The following is a 25,822-nucleotide window of genomic DNA, read 5'->3' as shown; positions in this document are numbered from 1 at the left end:
TGGAACAGATGCTAAATTGCCCTCAATCACATTTGTCTGAGCCAAATAACAGTTCAGACCCCCACTAAATTTACAGCAGCACCTGTTAAACAGGAGCAGGGCGCTACATTAACATGTGTGCAACAATTGAAAAAAATGCTCCAGAGGTGAAAGGGTTAAACACCTCTAAACTAAACATGAACCTAAACTGGGTGTAATCTTTGTCTGGGCACATTGTGTTCCAGTACTGAACTGACCGAGTATAAAAAGATACGAGTAAACTTTCATTGGACATTCACCTTATACTTTAGTGTGTGTGGATTTATTTCAGATTTTTTGTTATTTATTTTAAAAGAGAAATCCATGTCATGTAATGCTTGAGCCAAAATGTAGACTGCAATATACACTCTATAGGATGTTTTCTCATCAGGAAAATATAAATTAAGTCCAAGTGTCACCAGATCGCAGTCGGTAAGAGTAGATCTTTGTATAATTGGGATAAGGACATTTTTAATTTGGTTGTTTGAAAAGCATCCACATTGAGATATGAGAATATCCTCCATCAGGGGGTCATTTGGGCGGTTGGATGGATAAATATTATAAAAATATTCCAGCATTTCCTCTATGTAGAGATGGGGGAATGTAAACACCAAACTGCAGTTACTGAGAATAAAAAAAATGTCAGTCATTGACCAAGAATCTGGTAGAATAAATGTTTTCTCCATGTGATAAGGGACATTTTTATACAAAAACTGGTAATAATACAGACTAACTGAGCCACAAATAATAAGAACTTCCGTGGTTGAGCTCCGCAGCTCTTGAGGAATTTTATTATAATTCTCTTTAGACACCAGAATCTTGAATTCAATACAAATTCCATGATTTGATAAATGTTTGTTGAGATGTCGGATCTCCCTCTCTCCGTATTCATCATCAGATGTAAGGATCCCGACCCAGTTCCACTTCAACCTTTCCAGTAACTTTGCTATGGCCACATATTGCATCTCATCATCCGGAACTGTCCGGAAAAAGTTTGGATACATCTTTCTATCACTCAGCAACGTATCTCTGGCTCCATAACTAATCTAGAAAGAAAGAAAACCGTCTGTATAAATAATGTGAAACTCTTAATATCCAAATGGACAGAAGAAAACCTTAGAAAATGTTTAAATGGTCTTTAGAGAGCAACAAAGTGTCGTCTGAGCTGTCTACAATAGATATATAACCAGATTTTAGTGGTGCTTTTATTTTCACCGGACCAACCAGATAAAGATGTAAGAATAAATGTATTATTTCATAAATGATTACATCCATCAGTGAAATCTCATAAGACATTAAAGAGGGATTTGTCAAAACTGGAGCAGTCAGAATCTGGAGCAACCAATCAGCCTCTATCTTCAGCTTGTTTAGTTAAGCTTTGAAGATGAAATATGGAAGCTGATTGGTTGTCATACACAACTGCCCAGATTCTGGCTGCTCCAGTTTTGATAAATTCCCCTCTAAGGCCCCATACACACGAGAGGATCCATCCGCTGAAAAATCTCAGCGGATCGGTTTCAGCGGATAGATCCCCTGGTGTGTACGTTCCAGCGGATATTTATCCGCGGATATTTCCGATTTCCAGCAGATAAAAATTAGTAGACAAGCTAACAAATCTATCTGCTGCGAATCTGTCCGACGGACAGACCCGTTGGTTAGTACACAATATCCGCGGATAAAAATCCTGCGCATGCTCTGACAAAATAAGGGGATGGGAGCACTCATTCAGGTAAAACTCTTGTTTGTTTGTGATATGGCACATTCGTCATTTTAAATATCTAGTGTGTCGTTTATTGCCTCTTTTTTTTCTGTGTTCTCTTGCTAGAATAAACCCGTTCTCTTGCTGATGCTATCTATCCAGATGTTGTAACTTTATTTATGTCCTCCACATGTCTATGTTTATGTAATGTTATTTGTATTTAATGTTGATGTTTTATTTATTAATTTATTTTTATTTATTTTTTGGCAAGTTATGTCACCATTGTTTTTTGATGCCATATTTTTGTTTTCTATTTTTTTTGGCAAGTTATGTCACCATTGTTTTTTGATGCCATATTTTTGTTTTCTATTTTTTTTGGCAAGTTATGTCACCATTGTTTTTTGATGCCATTTTTTTTTTTGGCAAGTTATGTCACCATTGTTTTTTGATGCCATATTTTAGTTTTCTAATTTTTTTGGCAGGTTATGTCACCATTGATTTTTTATGTCATTTTTTTTTTGGCAAGTTATGTCACCATTGTTTTTTGATGCCATTTTATTTATTTTATTTTTTTTTGGCAAGTTATGTCACCATTGTTTTTTGATGCCATTTTTATTATTTTTTTTTTTTGGCAAGTTATGTCACCATTTGATGTCATATTTTTTGTTTATTGGTTGTTTTTTTGGCAAGTTATGTCACCATTTTATTTTTGCGCGTGTTTTTCCTTTTTTGTTTTGCCAAGTTGGTACACCAAATGTACCACCCCCCCCCCCAAGGAGTTGGTGTCCATTGTAAATGACACATATTATTTTTTAAAATGTTTCATGCCTAATCACCACAGTATTAAAACACAATAGACAAGGTTTTTCAGTAAATCAAAAAAACATTTATTTTGGCCATAAACAAAAATAAATTACCTAGAACGGCAGCACTTGCTCAGATAGCAACATACATGCAGACTTGTGTTCCAGACTGCACAGGCAAGTCAAGGAGAAAATGGCAAACCTTGAGGAGCACATACCGAGAACTAAAAAGAACAACCACAAAAACAAAAACCAGGAGCAGCAGCAAGTGAGCCAATGGAGCCCAGGCTGTGGTAGTCCAAAAAAAAACCCAGTTTTTGGGTGATCAAATGGAAGGCCGGGAATCATCTTGTCCTCTTCCTTGTAGTAACTTTCCTTGCAGCCTGCATTGCAGCAGATCTTCCACGGACCCGTCCACGGCCCCTTGCAGGTGGGGATGATGTGGCAGCAGGAGGAGGTTGCAGGTGTTGGGCAGGATGGGCCGGGTCACTCAGCTCAGTCTGATTGGTCAGCCAGCCCTGGTGCATCCATAAAAGCACCTGGTTGAACAGGTCCTTGGCAAGCCTCTGATTGGCCTCCCCCGCTTGGGACATTTTGTGCGCCACGTAGGCGCTGTATGCCACAGTGTGGTTGAGGGGGGCCCTCATTAAGGCGCTAGCCTCCCGGATCATTTCGAGGCTTGCGTCCTCAACTTCCCTCCTGCGCCTCATTAGGCCTGTTTGCCTGACCTGGGGGGAGGGGCTTGCCTGGTGGTGCTGACCCTGGGCCTGGGGCCCTGCTGACTGGTGCTGGGCCCGGCCTCCTCCTCCTGGCTGCCACTGACCCCTTCCTCCTGGCTGACATTGAGCTCAGCATCAGGAGCTGACAACTACTGGCTGCTCTCTTCTTCCTGTGTCAAAAAAAGGGACATGTTGTTAAATTTAGCACAAGCAAATCACACATATTTTCATGCTCTAGACTGGTTTGTTTTTTCTTACTTTAAACTTGGATAGACTCTCCTTCTGATCCCTGCACTTGGCATCCCTGACCCCTATTTTTATGCCCACGACTTTTCTTTCACATCTTTTTTTGGGGATTACAATATCAACTCAATAAACAAACAAGAATTAGCAGCCCCAAAATATGTGGAAAAATACTCTACCTCAGAAGTGGAGAGTCGCAGATTTGGCTGCATGTCAGCCAGCCCCTCACCGTACTCATCAGGGCTGTGGGGATCCCTGGAAGGTCTGCTGCGATGCCGGCTGGAAGGAAGGCTTGACATTGATTGCCGGCCCTCTATTTGATCACCCAAAAACTCCAGCTCTTTGTAGTACCACAGACTGGGCTCCGTGGACTCGCTTGCTGCTGCTCCTGATCTTTGGTCATGTAGTTCTCTTTTTTTTTTACGGTATGCGGCCCTCAGGTTGTTCATTTTCTCCTTGACTATCTCGCCTGTGCAGCCGGGAACCCATGTCTGCATATATGTAGCAATCTGGGCAAGTGCTGCCGTTCGTCGGTTCTGTTTGTAATAGTGGGGGTGTTTAGAATCCCACAGTATGGGCATTTCCCGGAATTTTTCGATCAGTCTGCTAATGTTCTCCTTGCCTACTATATGGTCCATCTTTTTTAGTTCGGGCTTTGGAAATCTTTCAAACTTAACACTGTTAAAACCAAAAGAAAAAAGCGTTAAAAAAGGCTCAGCATTCACATTGTCAGAATATGTGGCCCCATATTTATCAGCTACTATGCAAACACAGTGTCTCCTGCAGCTAAAATGCTGGCCAGCTCTGCCCCATTGTTGTTCCAAAAAATAAGTTCACATGCAGACCCTTTTTGATTACATTTCTCAAAATACGTGTGATCTCTAACCATCCCCAATTATTAATATTTTGACCATTCATCAAGGCACTATTTCATGTGTACATAGCATGCCCCTTAGCATTCCTGACATATAAATACACTTCCTAATTACCTCTGTCCAACCAACACATAACAATACTTGCATGATCACAATACACCTGGCAAAAAGTAAAAATAGGTAGAGCATTCCTAACATCTAGATTTAGTGATGTGTCAAAGCATTGGGAGAACAAAATACCATTTTGGTACACAAGAAACATAAGTAGCGTTAAAAGGGTGCAAACAAGAGACAAAACCCCAATCCCATGTCTCTCAAGTTTCTAGGCCTCTGCTGATCCCATGTTGTAATTTCTTACCTTATTAGTCTCTCTAGCTCCTCGTTAAGCACGCTGTAATAATCTCCGCGTAACCTACGTAATCACGTAGGTTCCCTTTAATACACTCCGCGTGTGCGTGACACGCCGCCTCCGTCACCTTTGCCATGCCCCCTAATCAATGTTAACTCCAAAAATATGGCGTTAACTATGTAACTTCTGTAAAACGAGCGAATAATCTCCACGTAACCTACGTAATCACGTCTTATTCATTCTCTACACTTCGCGTATGCATGAAACGCCGCCCTCGTCCCCGCCCATGACGGGACATTTCCTCTTTTCCACGCCCCTAATCTCTGTGGGAAGGAAAGATGGCGATGTCACACGAGCGTGCACGAAGCTCTCAGGCCGCAAGTGAAGTGACAGAGGCAGGAACGTCCCGATCCAGGCCAAAACGGTATAAGACCACTAATATGGCTTTTGCCGAAATGGTGGAGCTGGTAGAAATAATACGGAGGAAGGACTATGATGGGCAATATGGCCCATACAAGACCCCAAACCGCAGAAAGGGGAAAATTATGGACAACGTGGCAAGGAGAATAAAGAGGATGTTCGGTGTCACCAGGTCCAAAGAGCAGCTACGGAAACGGTGGTCCGACTTGAAACTCCGGGAGCCACATCAGTTCAAGAAGATAAAAAAAATCATCAAGAAAAGTAAGTTTTTTTTTTTTTTTGGGGGGGGGACAATTTTATTAGTTAATGTTTGGTCAGGTACATTTCTACATCTGTCTCCTTGGCCTGGTTGTACTTCTGAACACATGTTGAAATAGAAGGTGTTTTTCCCAAAAAATTTGCTTGGGCAACGACTGTTAATAGGAAACATCGTTCACATCAGATTGTTTCTCCCAAATACGATGTTGGCCCAGGAACAACACACCTGGACATGCCTCTCTGGCCAAAAACAGTGTTTGTAAACATTGTGTACAAATATATTTATGTAAAATTCGAATCCTAGAATGGGAAATGCAAACAGTGCTACTAAGCAGGTGTTTTCATATCTGTAATCCAGAGCACCTGTGTCTCCCCCAAAATATTACACTAAAATTTGTATGGTCTCAGAGAAAAAAATTTAAGGGGGGTACATCCATGTGTGTCACTTCGCTAAAAAGGGACAGAATCAGAGCTTGGCCTAGAAGTCATCCAAAAATGTAGGTTTGGGGGGATAAGACCAAAAAAAATAATAAATTAAAGCCTCTTCCTTCTAAGCAATGCGTGCGATTTCTGCTCTACAATATCTTTGTGCTGATGAGTATACCTTTTTTTTTTGTTATTTAGGGGAAAGAAGACGCCAGCATTTGGAGGAGGCAGAGAGGGCCAGACACGCCCGGAATCTACCATCTGGCCATGTGAAGGAGGAGGAGGATGTGGAGGAGGAGGAGGATGTGGAGGAGGAGGAGGATGTGGAAGGAGAGGAGGAAGGAAGAGAGGAGGAAGGAAGAGAGGAGGATGTGGAGGAGGAGGAGGAGGAAGGAAGAGAGGAGGATGTGGAGGAGGAGGATGTGGAAGGAGAGGAGGAAGGAAGAGAGGAGGAAGGAGTCATTTTGAATTTAGTAGTTGTGGAAGATGAAGAGGAATTTGATGAAGATGTTTTTAGCGAATTTGAAGATGGTGGATTGATGGAAGAAGAAGGAGGAGTGCTGGAAGAAGAGGGGGAAGTGGTTGAAGAAGGAGGAGTCGTGGAGGATGAGGGGGAAGTGGTTCAAGAAGGAGGAGTTATTGAAGGTGGAGAAGTGGTGGAGGAGGAAATTTCCACACCATCAGGTCAGTGTCACCCCAGCTTTATAGGGCAAAACAGATGTAGATAGGGTTGCCACCTCATCCCTTTAATCCCGAACACATATGGATTCCACATGTTTTGTGGCTAATGTAATGCAGATATGGCACCAGGTGAGTTTAATTACCACCTTTTAATCAGCCACAGAACCTGTGGAATTAATATGTGTTCTGGTTTAAAGGGATGAGGTGGCAACCCTAGATGTAGATAGGCCGGTAAAATTGATTTCTTTTTTTTTTTATTCATTTTGTAGGGGATGAAGATGCTGTTCCGCATTTTTCGCACGCAAGTGCTGGAATAATTATCCAGCAAGTTATGGAGTGCAGCACTGAAATGGACAATATGCGTCAACGGATGGTTCTCATGGAACAGAATGTGAAAAATGTCATTGTGGAGTGCTGCACAGAGCTGGACAATATGCGGCAAAGAATGCTGGTTATAGAACAAAATTATAAAAATATCATTGACATGATGGGCCGTGTCAAAGACTGAACACCCCCGCCGCCCATCCCCCAACCATTTTAAATTTTTGACTCAGCAATACGCCAAAATTTGAAGATGCACACACAGTGTGGCAACATGTGCTATCTGCCATCACAGAATATTGATTATCTGTGCTTTGTGGGTACAAGCCTATCCTCGATTCTCAAGTAGTTTTCGAGGAAGGGTTTGCTCCCACAAAACACAGACATTGATCACCCATGATGGCAGATAGCACATGTTGCCATTTTTCTGTGTTTCTATGTTGAAGAACTGACATTTGGCGAATTACACTGAATGTGTGCATCTTCAAATTTTGGCGTGTTCCGGTGTGAACTCACACCATGACTGTTATTGTGAATGTAAAAGTGACACATTTCTATTTTAACTTTTGCTTACATTTTATCCTTTTTCCCAAAAAAAATGGCTTACAATCAAAAAGCCAGAAAAAAAAAATAAAAAAAAAAATTATAAAAAAATAAAATAAAAAATAAAAATAAAAATATTTGGTAACAAATATATCCCAAAAATTTAAGCTCTATTTTAAAATAAAAATATTAAAAATATTTTAAAATTTTGGAACAAATAGATCCTAAAATTTTTTAAAATATTTTACCAAAAAAATAACGAGATAAAAAATCACCGAAAAATATTGGGAAACAAAATTCTTAAAAAATAAGACAAAATAAAAATTTGGTGAAGTCTACATTTTGAAATTATCATTTTTTGGGGAAAAATGGTACAATTGTACTCCATTGTTTGTGAACCAAAAATACTTGTGAAGACATTGTTTGGACCAAAAAAATAAATAAGAACAAAAATGTTTTTGAAAAAACACACAAAACCAACAAAAAATAGCCTCGCAAAAAAAAATATTGACATGTTTATTAAAAAAAAAAGATATAAAAATAAAGGATAATGAAAAAGCTGAAAATAAAAAAAGCTTTGCCAAAATCCTAAAAATGAGTGGCTTTATTCTTTATATGCTGAATACCCAGTTTGGAGATGAGTGAATAATGTGCGATTGTGTTTACTTACTAAAACCTGAACCATACATGTGGCACTAGAACTGCACTATTTTTGGTGAGAAGCAGGAAGACAGATAAAAAGAGAAAAAGCAATAATGACAAACAACTGTATAAAGTCCAATGGTCAAATTATTTATTACTTATGTGAATATTTCTTTCTTTTAGGGGCCGAATTAGAAAGAAATATGATCTGGCATAGCAATGGCCCCCCGACCCATGAATTACTCAACATATTTGTCGCGTACCTCACGAGCTGATTGGGTGGCCAAGCCAGCGCGACCAGTGTCCAGCCCAGGAAGGGTATCTGAGGGTAGTCTTGCCTCAGAAACGCTGTCGGGTAGGTACGTCTGGGAGTGCCTGCGTAAAAATTTGTGCAAAATGCAGCAGGCAAATACAATGGTGTTCAATTTATATTCCGCCAAGTGTATCGCTGTCAGGAACAGGCGGAACCGGTTGGAGAGTATCCCAAAGGCATTCTCGACTACCCTCCGAGCCCTGGCCAACCGAAAATTGAACACCCTCCTCTCTGAGGTGAGGGTCCTCTGGGGAAAAGGCCGCATGAGGTGAGGTCCAAGCCCAAAAGCTTTGTCCGCAAGGAACAAAAAACGGAAGTACTTCCACATTATCTTCATCTGGTGGCAATGCAAGACCACCAGTTTGGAGACGATCGTAGAATTCTGTCCGCGAGAACACTCCCCCATCAGACAGCCGGCCGTTCTTCCCCACGTCCACATATAGAAACTCATACTGTGCCGACACCACCGCCATCAACACGATACTATGAAAACCTTTGTAGTTAAAATAGTAGGACCCCGAGTGGGGTGGGGGCACTATGCGGACGTGTTTCCCATCTATTGCTCCACCGCAGTTCGGAAAATCACAGCGCTGGGCAAATGGGGAAGCCACAGACTGCCATTCCTGTGGTGTGGAGGGTAGCTGTGGGGACAAACAAAATAAAAATGATTAGTACTTTGTCAGATAAACATTGCAAACAAAATACAAAAACCATCATTGTGCAACATCAACAACAGGATTCACATTTCCTACAAGCATTGTGAAGTGAGTATTTCTGCTCAAAAATATAGGCCCACTGAATTATCAGACTCCACATCCCTCTGATGATAGAGCAAGAAACAATTTTCGGGGGGGGGGGGCAGAACTACAATGGATTAGCCAAAAAATCACCAAAAAATTGGCTAGGTGTGTTTGGGCCTAGGATAGCATGCTGGACAGGTTTATGGTGGGTAAGGTCAAAATATGCAGGTAGGCCAAAAAGATGAACATGGAAAGGTTAACAACATGCATGGGGAGAAAAGGGAACATCCAACACACAGCAGATTCCAATCTCATGGTTATTAGGGAAGAAAAAAAGATTAGACTTTCGCACACATTTAAAAACAAAACATTGTGATGTTAAAATGAGGAAACTTACCTTAAGATACTCCTCCTGCAGAACATGTATGATGGCAGTACACGTCTCCGGTATGATGACCCCAAGCACCTGGGGAGAGATGCCTGTCGAGAACTTGAGGTCCTGCAGGCTCCTCCCAGTTGCCATGTACCGCAACGTGGCAATAAGCCTCTGCTCGGCCGTGATGGCTTGGCGCATCACAGTGTCCTGCCTCGTGATATAGGGGGACAGAAGATCCAGCAGACTGTTGAATACGGGGTCCGTCATGCGGAGAAAATTCCTAAAGTCATCAGGATTATTCTCCTGGATTTCCCTAAGCAGAGGCATATGAGAAAACTGGTCACGCTCGCGCAACCAATTCTTGGCCCAGGAACTCCTCCTCCCACTGTTCCTGGCCAAACAACTGATTCGCTGAGCATGTCCATAAGCAAACCCATAACCAGCACCAATTCGCGAGAATTGACGCTGCTGCTCCATCATGGCTTCAAACCGGCCGGCTGGTCAGTCAAGAACACACTCCAACAGAAAGCACTCGCAAATCCAGCACAACCTGCAAAGAACGCGCGACAAACAGATACGAGCGGACAGGACGCAACTGATCAAGCAGAAACATGCTGAAAGCCTGTACCCGAAAGCCAACTACGATCCTGCAAGCAAACGCACTGAACCCGAGAATACCACCTGTTAAAACGCGGAGACTGAAAAGCACGAATTGGCTCTAACCAAACCTTCACTAGCACGCGGTAACACGGAACTAGCAAAAGCGGAACAGAGGGCGGCGCCGTTGACTTTGGTCTTACCCTTTATAGTGACGTTTTACGTGGTTTACGTTGAACACGTTCTGGTCCGAGGGGATTTTTATCCGCTGGTGTGTACAAGCCAGCGGACCAACAGATAAATCTGCCGATCCGCTGAAACCGATCCGCGGATAAATTCAAGCGGATGGATTCTATCGTGTGTACCAGGCCTTAGAGTTATTCCTCCTGTAATCCCACCTAGGGGTCTCCTGATCATCAGTTTTCTGGACAGACACTCCCACTGCAAGACTGATTTTGGCTTTAGCTGGAGGTGGACAACCGAGTATAAACACAATTACCATCTCAGCTCCTGAACCTGTATATCCTTTATGGACCAGATCAATGTTTACATTTCCACTATGGGTCTGTCTATTCAACCAGAACTCTCATTTCCTCAGATAACACATCTGTGATAATCTGTATATACTGTAACGTTTTCTCAAAATAGAAAAAGGTGCCAACCATATGTGGATATGTGTGACAGCTGCCCCTTTAAGTGTAAATCACACAATTAAATAAAAAAAAATATATTAAATCAAAAAAATATATTAAATCAAAAAAATGTATTAAATCAAAAAAATATATAAAGTAGGCGCTAATTAACCACTTCAGCCCCGGACCATTATGCAGGTAAAGGACCTTGCCCCTTTTTGCGATTCGGCACTGCGCCGCTTTAAGTGACAAATTCACGGTCATGCGACGTGGCTTCCAAACAAAATTGGCGTCCTTTTTTTCCCACAAATAGAGCTTTATTTTGGTGGTATTTGATCACCTCTGCGTTTTTTTTTTTTTTGTGCTATAAACAAAAATAGAGCGACAATTTTGAAAAAAATACAATATTTTTTTAACTTTTTGCTATAATAAATATCCCCCAAAAATGTATAATTTTTTTTTTTCTCAGTTTAGCTGATACGTATTCTTCTACATATTTTTGTTAAAAAAATTGCAATAAGCATTTATGGATTGGTTTGCACAAAATGTATAGCGTTTACAAAATAGGGGATAGTTTTATTGCATTTTTATTAATAATAATCTTTTTACTACTAATGGCAGCGATCAGCGATTTTTTTCATGACTGCGACATTATGGCGGACACATCAAACAATTTTGACACATTTTTGGGACCATTGTAATTTTCACAGCAAAAAGTGCTATAAAAATGCACTGTTTACTGTGAAAATGACAATTGCAGTTTGGGAGTTACCCACTAGGGGGCGCTGAAGGGGTTAAGTGTGACCTCTTATGTGTTTCTAACTGTAGGGGGTGGGGCTGTACGTGTGACATCATTGATCGGTGTGACAGACTCACCCGTGACATCCCCGAACCCTCTTATGTCTAAAATCATCCTATGTCCACTAGGGGCATAGGATGACTTAGAAATGACACAGAGTCAATGACCTCTGGCCCACACCTACTGGTGTCAACTACTCCTTGCATCCAAGAATGGAGGTCATGCGGACAGACTATGTGAGTTCACTTTGTCCGACTAATGCATGTCCAGACCAGGTGGAGGTCTGGGACCTTGTTAGTCGACTTTTGATGGGGGAGAAATGTGACAGACTCACCCGGGACATCCCCGAACCATCTTATGCCTAAAATCATCCTATCTCCACTAGGGGCATAGTATGACATAGAAATGATATCTTGGACTACCTGAGATAGGATTATTTAATTATTATCCACAATATATTCAAGGATATCTGTAAGAACTATTTACAGGTTGTTGATTCTGAACTCAACGGGTTAATTGTAAGAGTGGTTCATTCATCATGTTGGGACACATACTGTTAGATGTTAATTGACCCTGCTATTGTGCATGTGTCCTGTGTTTACACTTATGATATTGTGTATTGTATAGCAGGTCAGAGGAGGCGGGAAGTCTACCTTGAAAGGTCATATCTCTGCATCACCTCGTCTGGGTAAATAATTAGTTAATTAGCTCATGTTAATTTATGTTCTGGTTACCTCCTCTAACTGTATATAAGGCTGTATTCTTGGTTCTATTAAGCACTCCATGTTTAGCACACAACAAGTCTTGTCTTGCTGTGTGTTGAGGGCAGCTGGAATATCTTATATCTATATCCAGACTGATAGGAAGCTGTATATGACAGAAGCACTCAATCGGAGTGTGGGACGTTCCGTTACATTGGTGGCTAGCAGCGGGATGCTTCCTGCAGTTGGGGACATCCAACCTCCACCTGGATCCAAGGTTCGGATAGCAGGAGAGGAGAGGTACAGATACCAGCCGCTATGAAAGAGGAATTCGGAAGGAGGTTGCGAGAGAAGCAGATACAGCATAGAGGACCAGTATCAGAGCAGGTCCTGCTGGAATGGTCGGATTCTGTATGCTGCAAACTCTGGAAGGAAGCGCTAGACCGTGAGCAGCGACACCAGGGAAAAGTTCTCTTCTCCAACCGGGAAAGGTACTGGTCGCAGTATGGATTGCAGGTGCTGTTGTTGGGAGAAAACCACAAGGAACAGACAGCTGAATTAAGCAGGCTGGTCTAGGCAGAGATGCGGCTGGATGAGAGCTACAGAGCCCTTCGGTGGCATGTATCCCAAGCATATCCCTGGATAGCAGATGACAGCCCAATGGAAGGCTTGCGCTACGGCGGCCTGAGACTGTTGCATGTGAAGCTGACAGGGGACTCTAACTTTGGGAGTGATTTGGAGTGGCGGTTGGATGAAATCATGGATTTCAGAGAAGGGCTACTGAACATCTCAGAAGGGCACTGGAAGATTTGGAGTTTCTGGCCGTTCAGGAATGGGAGCAGGAGATCGCCTACAGATGGCTGCTAGACTCTGCTCAGTGCCAGGGCTGGCCTCCCTTTGCCTGTGACTATCAGGAAATACCAGTGGACAACTCTAAATCCTGGCTGAAGATTTGGCAATGTGGCAGAGTAACAGTGTCCTTTGCCAACCTGCCCCCGCAGCTATGGACGCAGAGGTCTTATGGCGGATGCAGCAAGTGCTGACTGACCTTGATGATCCTTTTTCTGCATGGGATGATCTTGTAATGCGCCTGTCCAGCAGTATGCCAGAGAATCGGCAGTGGAAAATCTGGATATTGCCATTCCCAAAGATGAAGTGCTGACAGCAGGACAGAGTACTGCTAACCTCTGCCCAGCACCGATAGCATCTTCTGGGTTCCACGGACAGGAGTTGGTGAACCTCTACCCCCAGACACCAGTTGCAGAGACAGGGGATTTGATAGACTTTTCTGCTGAGGAATAAAAACCTGAGGAGCCTCCAGCAGAAGAGCTGGTATCAGGGCTTCACTACACTATGCTCTTCCCATCACCAACAGCAGAATCTGTGGAGTTGCAAGGAACTTCCCTAGCTAAAGCGCTGGTCACCGGAGAGGGGGTTCAAGACTTCGGCCCCACCCCTGTGGCAGTTCCGGAGGCTCAGGGTGAGAAGGTGGTGATCACTTCCCAGTAGGGATGAGCTTTGCGTTCGATATGAACGTATGTTCGACTCGAACATCGGTCGTTCGATGAAATTCGAACAAAACGGGTCGCTCGCGCCAAATTCGAGTGACGCAAAACGTCCCATAATTCACTGCGGCGATGCACGCTGATGATTGGTCAAGCATGCACCATGACCCTGCATACTTGGCCAATCACAAGGCGCAAAAAACGAGGAATAATAATTGTCCAAAGCCAGGCTGGCTATGGCCAATTATGGCTCAGGGGGTTTAGTACACGCCCCACACTATAAAAGGCAGCCTGCAAGGCGGCCTCGTGTAGTGTGTTCCGGCTTTGTTACAGAGAAGATCAGTCAGACAGTTAGAGAGAGAGATATAGATAGAGACACAGTGTCTTTTCTACTAGATAGATAGATAGATAGATAGATAGATAGATAGATAGATAGATAGATAGATAGATAGATAGATAGATAGATAGATAGATAGATAGATAGATAGATAGATAGATAGATAGATAGATAGAGCAGGAAGTCTAGTCATTATAGTTAAATTTACAGTTTGTAGAGAATATATTCACATCCCTAGGAGTTGTAAATATATTTATAAACTGTATAGCTTAGCTAGATCTGCTATTAGTATCTGTCAGGCAGGAGATTGTGCTTGATGCAGTGCTCTAACGTGTTGTATTGTCTGCATAGTGTTTAGCTTAAACATAGTACCTAAACATAGTACTCCGTGTTAGTGTATGTGTGCTATTTAATTGCACATACACGCATTACCTGTTACTGCACGTGTGCTATTTATTTGCACAGAAACGCAGTCGCTGTTAATGCAAGTGGGCTATTGAATTGCACAGAAACGCAGTTGCTCTTACTGCGCGTGTGCTGTTTAATAGCACCTAACGCATTTGCTGTAACTGCGCGTGTGCTGTTTAATAGCACCTAACGCATTTGCTGTAACTGCGCGTGTGCTGTTTAATAGCACATAACGCATTTGCTGTAACTGCGTGTGTGCTGTTACATAGCACCCGAACGCAGTTGGTGTCACTGCACGTTTGGTGTTTAATAGCACCTAAACGCAGTTGGTGTCACTGCACGTTTGCTGTTACATAGAACCTGAACGCAGTTGGTGTCACTGCATGTTTGCTGTTTAATAGCACCTAAACGCAGTTGGTGTCACTGCACGTTTGCTGTTACATAGCACCTAAACGCAGTTGGTGTCACTGCACGTTTGCTGTTTAATAGCACCTAAACGCAGTTGGTGTCACTGCACGTTTGCTGTTACATAGCACCTGAACGCAGTTGGTGTCACTGCACGTTTGCTGTTACATAGCACCTGAACGCAGTTGGTGTCACTGCATGTGTGTTGTTTAATATCACCTAAACGCATTAATATGTCTGGAAGGACAACAAAGAGAGGCAGAGAGTCACGAGGGCAAGCAGGCTCTGCATCTAGAGGTAACGCTGGTGGTGTATGTGGTGTATCCTCTTCAGCACGTGGCCGTGGCCGCTCGTCCTTCTTTTCGGGAGCTGGCCGTGTTGAGCCTCAACATGCAGAGAAATTAGTGGAGTGGATGACCAAGCCGTCCTCATCCTCCTCATCCTCTCTCACACAGACTGATCATAGTTTGTCTGGCAAAGCAGCTGCCAATGCGTCCTCTTCCCTCTGCACAATGGCATCACACAATCCTTCCCTAGTCCCACCATGTCCTCCTGAGGAGTCCCAACACAGTGTTGGGTACATGCTACATGAAGATGCGCAGCGTTTTGAAGACTCCAATGACGGAACACAGATAGAGGAAGGCATTGATGTGAGCCCAGGGAGAGGGGGTGGCCGAGAGGGACAGCAATCTGGCAGTGTTGTTCCCCCAGCTGGAGCATACTGCCAGGTTTTCGACAGTGATGATGAGGAGGGAGGGGATGATGAGGTCACTGACTCTACCTGGGTGCCTGATAGGAGAGAGGAGGAGGAAGAGGAGGAGGAGGAGGAGGGGGACGAGGCACAGGCACATCTCCAAAGAGGCAGGATGCCCTCCAGGGGTCAGCTTAAGGGCAGCACACAAACTGCATTACGTGGCACATCTTCGCTTGTGCATGGCGCTGCTGTGTCTCAACGGTACAGCAAAAGTTCTTTGGTGTGGGCCTTTTTTGAAACATGTCCATAAGATTGTACCTTGCTGTTTGCAACATATGTCTCAAGCGTATCTCGCGTGGCCAAAACATCACCCGCTTGGGCACCACATGCTTGTCCAGATATATGTCAACCTGCCATGCAGCTCGTTGGCAAGCATACCAGAAAGACCCACACCAAAGACCAAAGCGGACCTCCCCTTGCCCTTCTGTTACCTCCAACCCCACTAGACCCCCAGTCCTCTCTGAAGCCTGCACTGAAGTTGTAGAAATAGGTGTGTCACAACCTAGTAGTGGTAGTACATGCGGGCAATCTACTGATAGTACCAGACAAATTTCACTGCCCCAGCTGCTGCAGCGCCGAAAGAAGTACACTCCCAGCCATCCACATGCCCAGCGGTTGAATGCTAGCTTAGCGAAATTGCTAGCACTTCAACTGCTACCTTTTCAGTTGGTAGATTCTGCCCCCTTCCGTGAGTTTGTGGAATGTGCAGTACCTCAGTGGCAAGTACCCAAACGCCACTTTTTCTCACGGAAGGGGATTCCGGCTCTCTACCGGCATGTGGAAGGCAATGTCCATGCCTCGCTGGACAGGGCGGTCAGTGGTAAGGTGCATCTTACCACTGACTCATGGTCCAGCAGGCATGGACAGGGACGTTACCTGTCTTTTATGGCCCATTGGGTGACTCTGCTGGCAGCTGGGAAGGACGCAGGGCAAGGTACAGTAGTTTTGGAGGTTGTTCCGCCACCACGCCTCCAAAACACTACTACTGGTTGTGACACAACTTTCTCCTCCACCCCCTCCTCTTCCTCTTCCTCTGTGGCCTCTTCCTGTGGTGATGTTTCCTCAGAACCAGCCGTGCTCCGTAGGCGTATGAGGGGCTACGCAGGAATGCAGGCCAAGAGATGCCATGCGGTGCTAGAGCTGGTGTGCTTGGGAGACAGGAGCCACACTGGGGAAGAGGTTCTTTCAGCTCTGCAGGGGCAGGCTCAGAGGTGGTTGACGCCACGCCAGCTGAAGCCTGGAATGGTGGTCATCGATAATGGCACCAGCCTCCTCTCTGCCCTGCGACAGGGAAAACTCACCCATGTGCCCTGTTTTGCACTGAATTTGTTGGTACAGCGGTTCTTGGGCAGGTACCCGGGCTTACAGAATGTCCTGAAGCGGGCCAGGAAAGTCTGTGTGCATTTCCGGAGGTCATATAATGCCACTGCTCGGCTCACAGACCTCCAAAGGGAATACAACCTGCCCAAGAACCGACTAATCTGTGACATGCCCACCAGATGGAACTCTACGTTGGCCATGCTGCAGCGGCTGCACATGCAGCAGAGGGCCATCAATGAGTACCTATGCCAATATGGCAGCAGAACTGGGTCAGGGGAGCTTGTTTTTTTTTTCACCACGCCAGTGGGCCTTGATCAGGGAAGCATGCACTGTCCTGTCACCATTTGAGGAGGCCACAAGGATGGTGAGCAGTGACAGTGCATGCATCAGTGAGACTGTCCCTCTAATTCACCTGTTGGAGCACACTCTACGTGGAATAATGGACAGGGCCCTTGAGGTAGAACAGAGGGAGGAAGAGGAGGACTTCCTTACCTCTCAAGGCCCCCTTTATCAAGACAGTGTTCCTGCTTGCCCACCTAGCACACAGGAAGAGGAGGAGGAGGATGAGGAGTAGGAGGAGGATGATTGTATCAACAGCATGGAGGTGGAGCCTAGCACTCAGCATCAACAGCAGCAGTCTTCAAGGGATCATTTACAGTCCCAAGGAACACGTGGACTTTTACGTGGCTGGGATGAGGTGGCTGCGGATCCTGTCGTCCTCATTGACCCAGAGGACTGTGCCCCGAATGCCTCTGCAAACCTACGCTGCATGGCCTCCCTGATCCTGCAAAGCCTGCGTAAGGATCCTCGTGTACGTGCTATCAAGGAGAGGGATCATTACTGGCTGGCAACTCTCCTTGATCCACGTTACAAGAGTAAGGTAGCGGACCTTATGTTGCCATCGCAGAGGGAGCAGAAGATGAAACTTCTGCGGGAGGCCTTGCAGAAGGGTCTGTGCAATGCGTTCCCATAACCGGGGGGATTACCAAAACCTGGCCCTGGACAACGTCTTGCTGAGGCTTCGGTGAGTCGGTGAGAAGGAGCGGTGGAGAAGGTGGCCGTCTGACCGATGCGTTCAGACAATTTTTTAGTCCGCAGCCCCAAGGTCTAAGCGGTTCCAGCAACCATCGCCAGCGTCTGGTTTACATGGTCCGGGAATACCTAGGGGCAAGATCCGACTTGGACACCTCTCCCACCGAAAATCCTCTGGCTTACTGGTTCTTGAGGATGGATCACGGACCAGAGCTTGCACAGTACGCAATTGAGCTACTGGCTTGCCCTGCATCCAGTGTTCTTTCAGAATGCACATTCAGTGCTGCTGGAGGCTTTGTAACCAATCACAGGGTGCGCCTCTCCACCGACTCTGTTGATCGATTGACCTTCATCAAAATGAATCAGGCAAAATGGATCAACACCAGCTACCAAGCACCTGATGCTGATGTTACTGAATAATATTTTTTTGTTGAAATGTCAGATCCCTTTGAGACTGCTGATGCTGAGTGACTGTCCTGTTATGCTGCTGATGGAATACCCTTCTCCTCCTCACTTTTCTTGCTGATAGCTAGTAAGAATTTTTGTGTTTCTGGGCTCCGCTACCAGTGCCTAAGGCCTAATTTTTGTGCCCCTGTTTAACAGGGGCGCCTAATAGCAATTTTTGATGCAATACTTTGCACGTGGCTCCTTGTTGCGCTCCAATTACAGTTATTGGGAGGGGTTGCAGTGTTGTGTTGTGCCTAAGGCAGAATTTTTCTGCCCCTGTTTAATAGGGGCGCCTAATAAAAAAATTTGATGCAATACTTTGCACGTGGCTCCTTGTTGCGCTCCAATTACAGTTATTGGGAGGGGTTGCAGTGTTGTGTTGTGCCTAAGGCAGAATTTTTCTGCCCCTGTTTAATAGGGGCGCCTAATAACAATTTTTGATGCAATACTTTGCACGTGGCTCATTGTTGCGCTCCAATTACAGTTATTGGGAGGGGTTGCAGTATTGTGTTGTGCCTCAGGCCTAATTTTTGGTGCCCCTGTTTAACAGGGGTGCCTAATAACAATTTCTGATGCAATACTTTGCATGTGGCTCCTTGTTGCGCTCCAATTACAGTTATTGGGAAGGGTTGCAGTGTTGTGTTGTGCCTAAGGCACACTTTTTCTGCCCCTGTTTAACAGGGGCGCCTAATAACAATTTTTGATGCGATACTTTGCACGTGGCTCTTTGTTGCGCTCCAATTACAGTATGTTTGAGGGGTGCCCTTTTTTCTACAATTTTGCTTTCACAAAAAAATAATGGCCCCCCCACCACCCCTAAAATAATCGACATATTGTTGCAACACAGCACGTGCGCAAGCAGTATTAAATTACTTTTTTCTTATAATAATTTCATGTTGTGCAGGGACATTTCTAAACACGTGCCACTACTATAGACACACAGCAGGTGTGATATTTAAAGGAATTTTTCCTTTTTTTTTTCACTTTAAGCATCATTAAAATCGCTGCTCCTGGAAAAAACATCCGTTTTTAAAACTTTTTTTCCATTGATACATGTTCCCTGGGGCAAGACCCGGGTTCTGAACGACGTTTTCCAACATTAAATTGAATATTGGTCTTTAAAATGAGCGTTTTTTAATTCGAACGTTCGAGTCCCATAGACTTCAATGGGGTTATAAATGTTTGCGCGAACCCGCGGTCTGTTTTTTTTTTGTTCAATACGTTTTTATTGAGAAAATAAACATTGAGGACAGAGAAATGAAAGTGAAGTACATTGCAGCTCGATACATTGCATTGGAGTACCAAGTATTATATGGACAACATTGTCATTCAGTACAAAGCATTTACTTCTCTACTCATCCGGTGAATCAAGGAGAACAGTCGAATACTGTGACGAACCGATAGATGGGCATAGCCACTGTTCCATGAGGACCAATATGACTACTTATGTCCCATTATATCAACGCATCAGATCAGCAAAAGGGTACAAAACAGAGATAAAAGATAGAAAAATAGCTAAGAGTAGAACAGAAAAAGGCAGAGAGGGGGGGGGGTAACCAGCAACAGCAGGACGTTATCCATATATAGATATATGTGTGTAAAACCCTATAAGACATACATTATTTAGGATTGAGCTAAAATATCGGCATAAGATGCAGTGAATTTAAATGCAAACCAGCAGGACCATATTTTCCGGGCCAAATCAGCTTTATTTCTTAATGTTAGCATTGCATTTTCCTTATAGTAGATGTGGTCTACTTCCAGGAACCATTGACGTAAGGAGGGGATTTTTGGTTGTTTCCAAAATCTAGGGATAAGGGCCTTGGCCGCATTGAGTAAATGGGGGTAATAGATTTCGAATATGCTCCTGCTGGTTCATTAGTACAGTGAAATAGCACCACCCATGGATCTTCAAGAACCCTGGAGCCCTGGATCCGTTCAATCCAAAACAACACCGAGGACCAAAATGGTTTAATCAGTGGGCAGGTCCACCAAATATGAGCGTGTGATCCTTTTTCTCCGCATCCCCTCCAGCAGCGGTCAGAGATTGAAGGAAACGTTTTGTGAAGGACTTCCGGTGTGTCGATCGTTGTGATTCAGGTATTTGGCTTTGGAGATCTCGTTCCCATTTAGCTAGGAACGCATTTGAGGAAGCAGGTGTCATTTTCAACAATATTTGGTAAAAGTCAGAGACAGGCCTTTCAGGGGGGAGCCTGCCCTCAAACAGTGATTCAACGGCAGTCAGTTCCGAGTCCGACCGAAGTGGTTGGGGAAGGGATCGCACAAATTGGGAAAGCTGATGATACTTCCATTGGTCCAGAAAGGAGATTGGTGAGGGTTTGAATAAATCTGACATTGGCAAGATCCCTCCGTCAAAGAGTACATGATGAAGAAGTAAAGGTGTCTTGGAGAAACGATTCCCAAAACTGTGATCGATGTTCCCAGGAGGGAAATAGTCATGACCCAAAATGTGCATCAACGGTGAGTTGTAGGGCCACTTCTGAACTCTACATAAAGAGTCCCAGATTGCCAGCGAGGACTTAGAAAGGGGTGAAACATTCGGGGTCAAATTGCGGAATTTGGGGGTATCCAAATCAGAGGAAACAGGTCATTACCATTCATGTCCACTTCCAACTGAACCCACAGTTTCGTATCAGCATGGTATTTCAAATCTGTCAATCTTGTCAAAACAATAGCATAAAAATACTTCCTAAAGTCTGGAAGCGCAAGGCCCCCATCTCGTTTTGGTTTAATCAACCAATTATAAGCAATCCTGGGGCGCTTGCGATTCCACACATATCTACGGATCAAGGATTGTAAATCTTAAAGAACCCCAGGGGGATCCCATATGGGATCATTTGGAAAAGGAAGAGCAGTCTGGGCAATATGTTCATCTTGACAATGCTAATGTGTCCCAACCAAGAATGAGCCATCTGAGTCCACTTTTGTAGATCTGACTTAATTGTATTTAGAAGGGGTATATAATTATTGCGGAACAGGGAATCAATGTTAGGGGTCAGGAAAATACCTAAATATTTTAAGGAGTGGGATTGCCATGCAAAAGGGAATAAAGGTTTCAGTTGAGATACAAGCTTGCGGGGGATAGATATATTTAAGATTTCCGACTTGGAGATATTAATTTTAAAGTTAGAGAGGAAGCCAAATTCAGAAAAAGCTGACATTAGGGTGGGTAAAGAAGTCAGGGGCTGTTGGACGTAAAAGAGGATGTCGTCCGCGTATGCCGCGTATTTATGTTCTGAGTTACCGACTTTAATACCATGGACATTGGGATCGCGCCTAATTGTAGCTAAAAAGGGTTCCAGGGAAAGGGCAAAAAGTATCGGTGAGAGGGGACAGCCCTGTCTAGTTCCATTATGTAGAAAAAAGGGTTCGCTCAGGGTAACATTGATCCGCAATTGAGCCAACGGGGTGCTATAAAGTGCTGAAATTCTTGATAACATCTTCGGGCCTAGGCCCAGATGTTCCAGTGTAGACATTAGGTACCCCCAGTCCACCCTGTCAAACGCTTTTTCAGCATCTGTTGATAACAGGAGGGTGGGCTGGGAGCACCGTCTTACAAAAGCAATCAGAGATAGCGTCCTGAGTGAATTGTCTCTGGCCTCCCTGCCTGGAATAAATCCCGTCTGGTCCCTGGACACCCACTGGGGCAGAAATGGTAGTAGTCTTAATGCTATGGCTTTGGCATACAGTTTGGCGTCCAAGTTCAATAAGGAAATAGGACGATAATTACTGCAAATGCTGGGGTCCCTGCCCGGTTTAGGGATCACCGTGATGTGGGCATGTAAAGTCTCCGGGCGAAAATCCCCCCCCCGCAGAAATGGAGTTAGCGTACGAAGTTAAGGAAGGGAAAAGCGTGTCCGCAAAGGCACGATAATAGGCTACAGTGAAGCCATCTGGCCCCGGAGCTTTCCCATTGGCCATGGATTTCAGTGCCAATTTAAGTTCTGCGGTGGTGAATTCCCCCTCCAGAGCCTCCAACGTCCCCACAGGGAGTTTAGGTAAGTGGGCCCTATCCAGATACTCCCGAACCAGGGCAGGCCTATCTTCTCCGGCCAAGGTCGGGCGACTCACATTGTAGAGTTTTTGGTAAAAGTCCCAAAATTCTCGTGCTATTTCACTAGTTTCAAATATCAGCCTGTCAGGGGGAGACTTAATCTTAGCTATATAAGAGGCCGATTTCTTTTGTTGCATGGATCTAGCTAGCAGGCGGCTAGGTTTGTTACCCCATTCATAGAATTGTTGGGAGACTAACCGGAAACCTTGCAGTGTTCTCCTCATGGAGTAGTTCCCCCAGCTCCTCTCTCTTCTGAGTCAAAGATTGAAAGACGGAGGGGGAGCTGGATAACTTATGACTACGCTCCAACACTCTCTGAGATCAGTTGTAATTGCATATGGGTCTTTTCTCTCTTTTTCCTGGCACCTAATTCCATGAGCTTCCCCCTTATGTGCGCTTTGTGGGCTTCCCACAGGATCCCTGGTGATGAGACCGAGGGGCCATTTTCTTGAAAATAAAGGGAAAGCTCTGCCTCCAGTTCATGTTTATCTATGTCCTCGGAAATAAGAGAGTCATTTAGTTTCCAGTTGGTGGATTTCAGTGGTAGGGAGGGTATGTTCAGGGATATGCTAATAGGTGAGTGATCGGAGATTGTGGATATTTCAATATTGGACTGAGTAAGCATGTTTAGAAAGTGATGATTTATAAGAAAGAAATCTATCCTGGAATGGGAGTTATAGAGGCGCGAAAAATGTGTCAAGTCTTTTTCGCGCGGATGCATAATGCACCAGGCATCCAATAATTGTGCCTCGTGTAACCTCTTGCGAGCGTACGTAAGATGTCTATGGGGGACACAGGATCTACCCATCGAGGTGTCCAGGGAAGGTTCTAAGGGGATATTAAAATCTCCTGCCAGGAGGATGCAGCCCTGCGCAAAGTCACTTAGTTTAGATAGCGTGGAGCATAAGAAGCTCACTTGGCCATGATTGGGAGCATACACATTTGCAAGCGTGCATTTCAATTTGCCCAGACTGCCCCTTAAAAAGAGATATCGACGTATGGATCCGCAAGGGACTCCTCTAAAACAAAGGAAGACCCCCTCCGGAGACCAATAGCCACCCCTTTAGCCTTTGACACGTCCGAGAGACTGTAAAACCATGATGGATAATGTTGTGCATATAGCTTTACAGTGGACGTATGTGTCAAATGCGTCTCCTGCAGGAAGATGATATCCCCCTGCAGGCGTTTAAGTTCTCTAAAGAATGAATGTCTCTTACCTGGAGCATGAAGCCCTCTCACGTTAAGAGAAATCAACTTCACCGTAGACATGTGACTCATGGGAGGATCGCAACCAATGGACATCCTGCTGTGCTGGTGGGGGAAGGGAGGGGGGTAAGATGAGGAAGAGCAGAAAGGGGGAAAAGGTTAGGACCGAAAAGGTCACAGAGAAAGAATAGGACAATACAAATAAGGCAATAACACCAATTTGCACGCAAAGCCTTGCAGTGCAACGCCCGGGGCTGATCAGAACCCGGCCCCCCACGACAGGTCGCCCCCAAAAGGTCAATCCTGCCGAGGTGCCCGGCTCTCACCCACCCCGCGCCATAAAGCGGGACCGTACCCCAAACCAAACCACGTGTATCCATGACAGGCACACGTAGTCTGCAGGGCCCGGCACCGGCACCAATAAAACAAACAATAGGTAACCAAACTTTTGGATAGTAACCATTATAAACTCTAAACATTATATACTATACGCTATACTGCCCGTGGAACACACCCTCATAACCACCCGCCAGCCTGTACATGTCATCCATATAGACCAATTCAGTGCCGATCGTGCGCAAACAAAAATAAAGAAAAAAGTGCGCCACCAGTCTCACGATCACCTTGGATCACAAATCATGGAAAAGCGAGGCAGGGGGTATGTCATCAAAAATGGTAGGGATATACTTGCGTGTCCAGGGCTATTAGTCTCATTAGAGCTCACATGATGTGTATAGAATCAGCCGATTCAAGCGGATTTCTGCGTGAAGGCCAGGGAATTGGAACAGCGTTTACTGGGGACATTCTGCCACTGTGCCTCCGTAGCAGCAGGAATGGAGGGTATCACATCTTGCCAGCCAGGGAGTTCCGGGGGTACAATATTTAGGTCCAAGCAAAAGATCTCCAGGTCCTCCGGAAAGCGAAGTATCGCCGTCTTCCCATCTCTAGACGCAATCAATGCGGAAGGGAACCCCCACCTGTAAATGATAGAGGCCTCACGGAGCTTCTCCGTCAGGGGTTTAAGGGCTCTCCTCCGCTCCAGAGTTTCTCTGGCCAGGTCCGGAAAGAACGACAGTGAGGCTCCGTCAAAATCAAGCGTGGCGGCTTCTCGGGCCTTCCGCATAATGAGTTCTTTTTCCTTGTAGTAGTGTACCCGATATATCACATCTCTCTGGGCTTCAGAGGACAGATTACGAGGGCGGAGGGCGTGATGGACCCGGTCCAACTTTAAGGGGTAGTCCGCGTCATTGCCCAACAATTGGTTGAAGATACCACGGATGGAGGCCGCTAGATCAGCATCTTTTGTCGCCTCTGGTAGGCCACGTATTCGGATATTGTTCCTCCGATTGCGGTTCTCCTGGTCCTCGATTTTATACATCCTGTGAGCAATGGCAAGAGAACGCGTGGAGGCATGTAAATCTCTGATCGCAGTGGCGTGTCTGTCTAGGCGATGTTCTGACTCCTCCACTCGCTCCAAAACTTGACCAAGGTCCGACCGCACCCCAGAGAGCTCTTTCTTGATGGGTTTCTCTAGACCCAGTAGCATAGATGCCAGGTCGGATTTGGTTGGGAGACCGCTCACCAGCTCTGCAACCCCAGAGCCTCTATCCGGGCTTCCGTCGCCTTCCGATCCTCCCGAGTATACAGGGGAGCGATGGCTGGTCTCCGGCCGAGTGCGGAAGGCAGGGCCAAATGTTGATCCACGAGGCGAGCGGCCTAGTTCATCTGCCTCAGCAAGGTCCTCCGGTTCTGCAGCGAGGAAACACTTGATAGAGCCCGCAGAGGTGGCCTTTTTAGTCTGGCCTTTTCCCGATTTTCTGACCATGTTGGCCATGGGGGTGAAATAGCTGTAGGTTACCGCAATAGATATTAATTAAGGTGCCGGCGCCGGAGCTCACACGAGACGCGTCCTCACAGTCTCATGTCCAAGCCACGCCCCTGTTTGAACGTTTTGGTGCGAACCGAACCCGGGTATGTTCGGCTCATCCCTATTTCCCAGCAACAGATACAGGGGAGAAGGGAGAGGAGGTGTGCATCGTCCCTCCCCAACAGTTGGCCAGGGTGGAGAACGTAGTCTTTCCTCCCCAGCAAAGATCCGTGAATCTGGGAGACAGTACCACAGACATGTTGTCCCAGCAGCCAGATGAGGGAATGGAAATGGAAGCAGCCAGCTCACCT

General features: G+C 45.2%; 1 protein-coding gene across 1 annotated transcript; it reads right to left on the bottom strand.

Moving 5' to 3' along the window:
• Positions 1–239: 239 nt before the first annotated feature.
• On the bottom strand, positions 240–1,333 carry LOC120924943 (vomeronasal type-2 receptor 1-like). Its single transcript, XM_040335893.1, has one exon. It carries the CDS (start codon positions 1,020–1,022, stop codon positions 264–266), a length of 759 nt encoding a protein of 252 aa, XP_040191827.1. The 5' UTR covers positions 1,023–1,333; the 3' UTR covers positions 240–263.
• Positions 1,334–25,822: the final 24,489 nt, after the last annotated feature.

The sequence above is a fragment of the Rana temporaria genome, chromosome 1 (assembly GCF_905171775.1).
Source record: "Rana temporaria chromosome 1, aRanTem1.1, whole genome shotgun sequence".
Taxonomy (NCBI): Eukaryota; Metazoa; Chordata; class Amphibia; order Anura; family Ranidae; genus Rana; species Rana temporaria.
This window is presented reverse-complemented; position numbering and strand designations above follow the sequence as displayed.